Source organism: Saccopteryx leptura, chromosome 2 (genome assembly GCF_036850995.1).
Source record: "Saccopteryx leptura isolate mSacLep1 chromosome 2, mSacLep1_pri_phased_curated, whole genome shotgun sequence".
Taxonomy (NCBI): Eukaryota; Metazoa; Chordata; class Mammalia; order Chiroptera; family Emballonuridae; genus Saccopteryx; species Saccopteryx leptura.
In genome coordinates, this window is record NC_089504.1 from 305,824,869 (window position 1) to 305,829,338 (window position 4,470).

Below are 4,470 nucleotides of genomic sequence, written 5' to 3' on the forward strand. Positions count from 1 at the left end.
CCCTTGGATTGGGGCAGGTCAGGTGTCTTCACCGATTTCGTATTTGGGGCGAGGGGAATGAACTTTCTGATTCCTTCCAAAGTTTTCCGCAGCAGCAAAAGCAGCCGAAGTTAACAAAACGCGCCTAGTCACTGCCGACCTCACTGACTCAGAGACGCACGGCTGTGTGTTTTCCAAAACAGCTCTGACCAAGCGCCCAGGTCCAACCCCAGACCCCTTCCGCCTTCGCCGGGGGCGGGGCCGCGTACACGCCGCAGAGTGCGTGCGTGCGGACGTGCAGGCCCGAGGACGCGTGCGCGGGCTCCAGGGCTGGAGCGCGACTATAAGTGGGCGGTGCGGGTGGCCTTTTTCTGCCACTTGCTGCTGACTTCGCTCGTCTTTTAGGCTTAGTCTGGGTTGCGACGTCGCGGTCTGGTTGGCCGACTTTCCTTACAGCTTCTGCACGACCTGCTGTTACAGCGAGCGAGCCACTCCAGCCCTTCTTCCTGGAGGTGAGCGGCACTCTGGGCTTCCCCGGCTTCCCCCCACCCCCCATCTTCCAGCCTGCGTGCCGGATCCGGGTCCGGGTCCCGGACTGTGGCCGAGCTTTCTGGAGCTTCCCTCCTCCCTCCGCCCTCATCTGGGTCCCCACTTAGCCATCCGGCCCTGCTTTCTCCAGGTGTGGCCCTAACTAGAATCCATGTGGCCCACTCCATGTTCTCCAGTGCTGGGTTAGTCGTCCATGCTGTGCCCTCCCAAAGCTCTGCTAGCATCTCCTTCCTGTCAGGACACTTGGCGTGTCTGTGTGTAACTGCCTGTGTTCTTGCCTGTCGCCTCAGACTGTTAAAGAAGGCGGGGTTCATGTCTCTAGGGCCCCCTGTGGCCCTGGTAACCTCCATGGTGCTTAACACATTGTGGGTCATCAGGGTATATTTGTTACTATGTGAACTTGATAGATTTGACACTCTTATTAGAATAATTTTGACCTTCAAAAAGTTTATGATTAACTCGAATGCGAATGAGATGTGAGGGAGACTTCCCAGGCAAGTTGCCTTCTCAAGGGCATGTTCTTATAGTCCTGCTCCCCCCAAAAGGGACTCGGGCTTTACCTAAGGAAGGTTTCTGGTCCCTGGACAGTGGCATAGGGACTTTGCGTTGCACCTGGCAGGAGAAGTACAGGTTTTATTTTAAAAAGATGTAAAAGTTTTAAGGAATGCTCAAGAAAAGAAGCAAGACTGGCTTCTCAGCCATGCAATTGACAGTGTTAATATACTTGAGCTTCTACTGTGGGAAAACAGCCATGCGTCGGTATATCCCTGGCTGGCTGGGCCTCGCGGGTAGCTCCATGGGAGGATATAAGGGCCAGGGCCAGGTGCATGCATATTTCAGAAGGTTCTAGACCAGGGGTCTCAAACTCGCAGCCCGCGGGCCGCATGCGGCCCGCCGAACAATTTTGTGCGGCCCGCAGACTAATCCACGAAGTTCAAAATATTTTGGATAAAATTAAGTAAGCCTAGGGGCCTACTTGTATTTTTCATTTCTCTAGCATCCTAGCTAGATATTAGCTTAGTTAACAGCAGTTGTGATGCGAACTACAGTTTCTGGTTATTTTGTGACACTGAGTAAACTACATGTACGATTGTGCTTGTTGTACTGATTTTTTTTTTGTTTTCAACTGCAGTGAGAAAAGTGTTGCGTAACAGTTGCCTTTTGTAGACCTAGTGTGGCCCGCTGACTGGCTGTGATCTTGCTCTGCGGCCCACATGCTGAGTTGAGTTTGAGACCCCTGTTCTAGACTAACCTTGCCTCTCTTTCTTCAGGATCCAGAGGCCTTGTGGAAGCAGAAGGCAGCTCTACTGCTCTACAAAGGAGTGGGAACCTTTCAGCTATGAAACATATATTAAACTTCTATCTCTTAGGTGGGGTGCTGACCCTACTTTCCATCTTTGTTAGACTGATGGAGACAGTGGAAGGCTTGCTGGAGAACCCATCCCCCAGAAGCTCCTGGATCACCAGAGGTCAGCTAGCCAGCGCGGAAGCCCCAAGAGCCTTCCAGAACATCCATCCAGAGGGGTGTGATAAGACCTCTCTCCACCGGCTATAAACTTGGAACACTGGCCTAAACCTGTCCAACCATATGTCCCAGTTCGTGGGCAGGCAGGCTCAGCATCAGTGTTAGAGAACTAACTGTTACTAAGCCCTTGAAGGGCCCCTCGGTCTGGATGCTTCCTGCCCTGGAAAAAGAACCTGTTTAATAGTTGACAGGGGGTTGCCTATGGCTGTGATTCCACTCATCTCTGCAGAATCTGCTGTGTGCCTTGTTGTCCTTGGCAACATGGCTCTGATATCTCTCAGATGAGGGCTTGTGCTACAACTTAAGCTGTTGGGAGATGATGGTGTTTTCAGGCCTCCTTCCTTAACATCTGCCAAGAATTCCTTTGGACATGGATGGCTTATAGTCAGTTTCTTTGGTATTCAATTTCTCTTTCATGTGAGTGCTTCTGTATGGGATGGGTAACATTAAAGAGGTGTGTGAGCTGGCTGCAGGGAGGGGGAAGATGGAGTGTTACGTATCCAGTTCTCATTGTTTTACATTTTTAAGTCCTTCCTCCAGCATAGTGTGTATTGGTCTGAAGGGGGACAGTGGGATGACAAACCCTGCTCAGGACATGGGCATTTTAGCCACTATGTGGCTTAAGTGAATTTTTCTAATGAAATAAAGTTGAATATACATTTTCACTATGTGTCATGTTGACTTTTGCCCTTCAAATTTGTGCTTAGGGAAGTGTCTTAATTCATAGATCTGAGTTTTAACATTTTAAAACTTGGGAGAATGAAAGTGCTTAAAACACAAGGTAAATGCTGGGTTAGAGCATCATCCTGATATGCCAAGGTTGCACGTTCGATCCCTGGTCAGGATACATACAAGAATTAACCAATGAACCCTGGCCAGTTGGCTCAGCGGTAGAGCGTCGGCCTGGCATGCGGGGGACCCGGGTTCGATTCCCGGCCAGGTCATATAGGGGAAGCGCCCATTTGCTTCTCCACCCCCACCCCCTCCTTCCTCTCTGTCTCTTCCCCTCCCACAGCCAAGGCTCCATTGGAGCAAGGATGGCCCGGGCACTGGGGATGGCTCCTTGGCCTCTGCCCCAGGCGCTAGAGTGGCTCTGGTTGCGGCAGAGCGACGCCCCGGAGGGGCAGAGCATCGCCCCCTGGTGGGCAGAGCGTCGCCCCTGGTGGGCGTGCTGGGGTGGATCCCGGTCGGGCGCATGCGGGAGTCTGTCTGTCTCTCCCCGTTTCCAGCTTCAGAAAAATATATATATATAAAAAAAAAGAATTAACCAATGAATGCGTAAATAAGGAAAATGACAAATCGATGTTTCTTTCAATTCAAAACAAAACTAATACTTCTCACTCGCCTCTTTCTCTCCTCTCTCTCTGTAAAATCAATAAATAAAATCTTAAAAATAAAAAGGTAAATGAATCTCTGGATTTGGAGGTGGGGGTAGCTGGATCTGCATTGTCTGAGCTTAGGCCAAGACCATTACAGTCCTTTTCACTATGCATCTCTAAAGTTGCTTCTGTGAACTCTGCAAGCTCACTAATTCCTATAGTCTATCTAGATCCCTTGTGTGCTTGCAGCCTAGCCAGTTTTTCTCTTAGCTCATCTTGTGGTGCTTTGTCAATAGCAATCAACAATATTCAAGCTGCTAAAATTCTGTTCTATGACTCTTCTAACTTTTTAGATAAATTAGATTAAGGTTATGTCTTGTTTAGTTACTGCAGAAAACTATTTTACCAAATACTCTGCTACTATACAACATGGGTTGCTAACCTTCCTGCTTCCATTAAGATGTCTTTACTGCCTTCCAAATAAGCTGATGTCACACACTAGGGTTTTATTTTTTTAATTTTTTTTTTTTTTAGGGTTTTATTTTTTTAGATATGCAACACTGTCTCCTAGATTCCAATCTCAAGGATACAGGTTAGTTATGCTGCAGCAATAATCCTAAAATCTCAATTTAAACAGCAGTTGCCTAGGGGTACACTCCCAGGAAGCAGAATGGGGACCTAATCAAGGGACTTCCCTTTGCCTTCATCACATCTGATGAGTGGAATGTCATAATCACTAGTCTGTCGTGTCCCCCATTCTAACCCCCTTTCCCTTTATTGCATTTATCCTGTCCCTATCTCACTAGTATTAGATGTGTGGGAACACATGGCTTGTGTTTTTTTAGTTTGTAGATTTCTGTAAAGCCAGTAGCCACGGCCACTATCACAGCCGCCTGGCCCATGCAGGTTCACATTTGATTCGGACAGACGGTAATGAAACAACGGAGCCAAGAACTGGTGGGCCGTTAGCTTTAATTCTAGCTTGCACCCTAGCTTGCGGGCAAGAAATACAGTAGGAAAACACTTCCCTTTCCATTCAGGGCTCCCAAAGCCACTGACTAATCCAAGTTTTCCTAGGATCAAAGGTACCTCACCAGC

General features: G+C 48.6%; 1 protein-coding gene across 1 annotated transcript; it reads left to right on the forward strand.

Annotated features, from left to right (window-relative positions):
* The first annotated feature begins 320 nt into the window (after positions 1-320).
* HILPDA (hypoxia inducible lipid droplet associated) lies at positions 321-2,718 on the forward strand. Its single transcript, XM_066366157.1, is given in 3 exon segments — positions 321-491; positions 1,800-2,015; positions 2,018-2,718. Coding segments are annotated over 2 exon segments (189 nt in total). The 5' UTR covers positions 321-491; positions 1,800-1,867; the 3' UTR covers positions 2,059-2,718.
* The last annotated feature ends 1,752 nt before the right edge of the window (positions 2,719-4,470 follow it).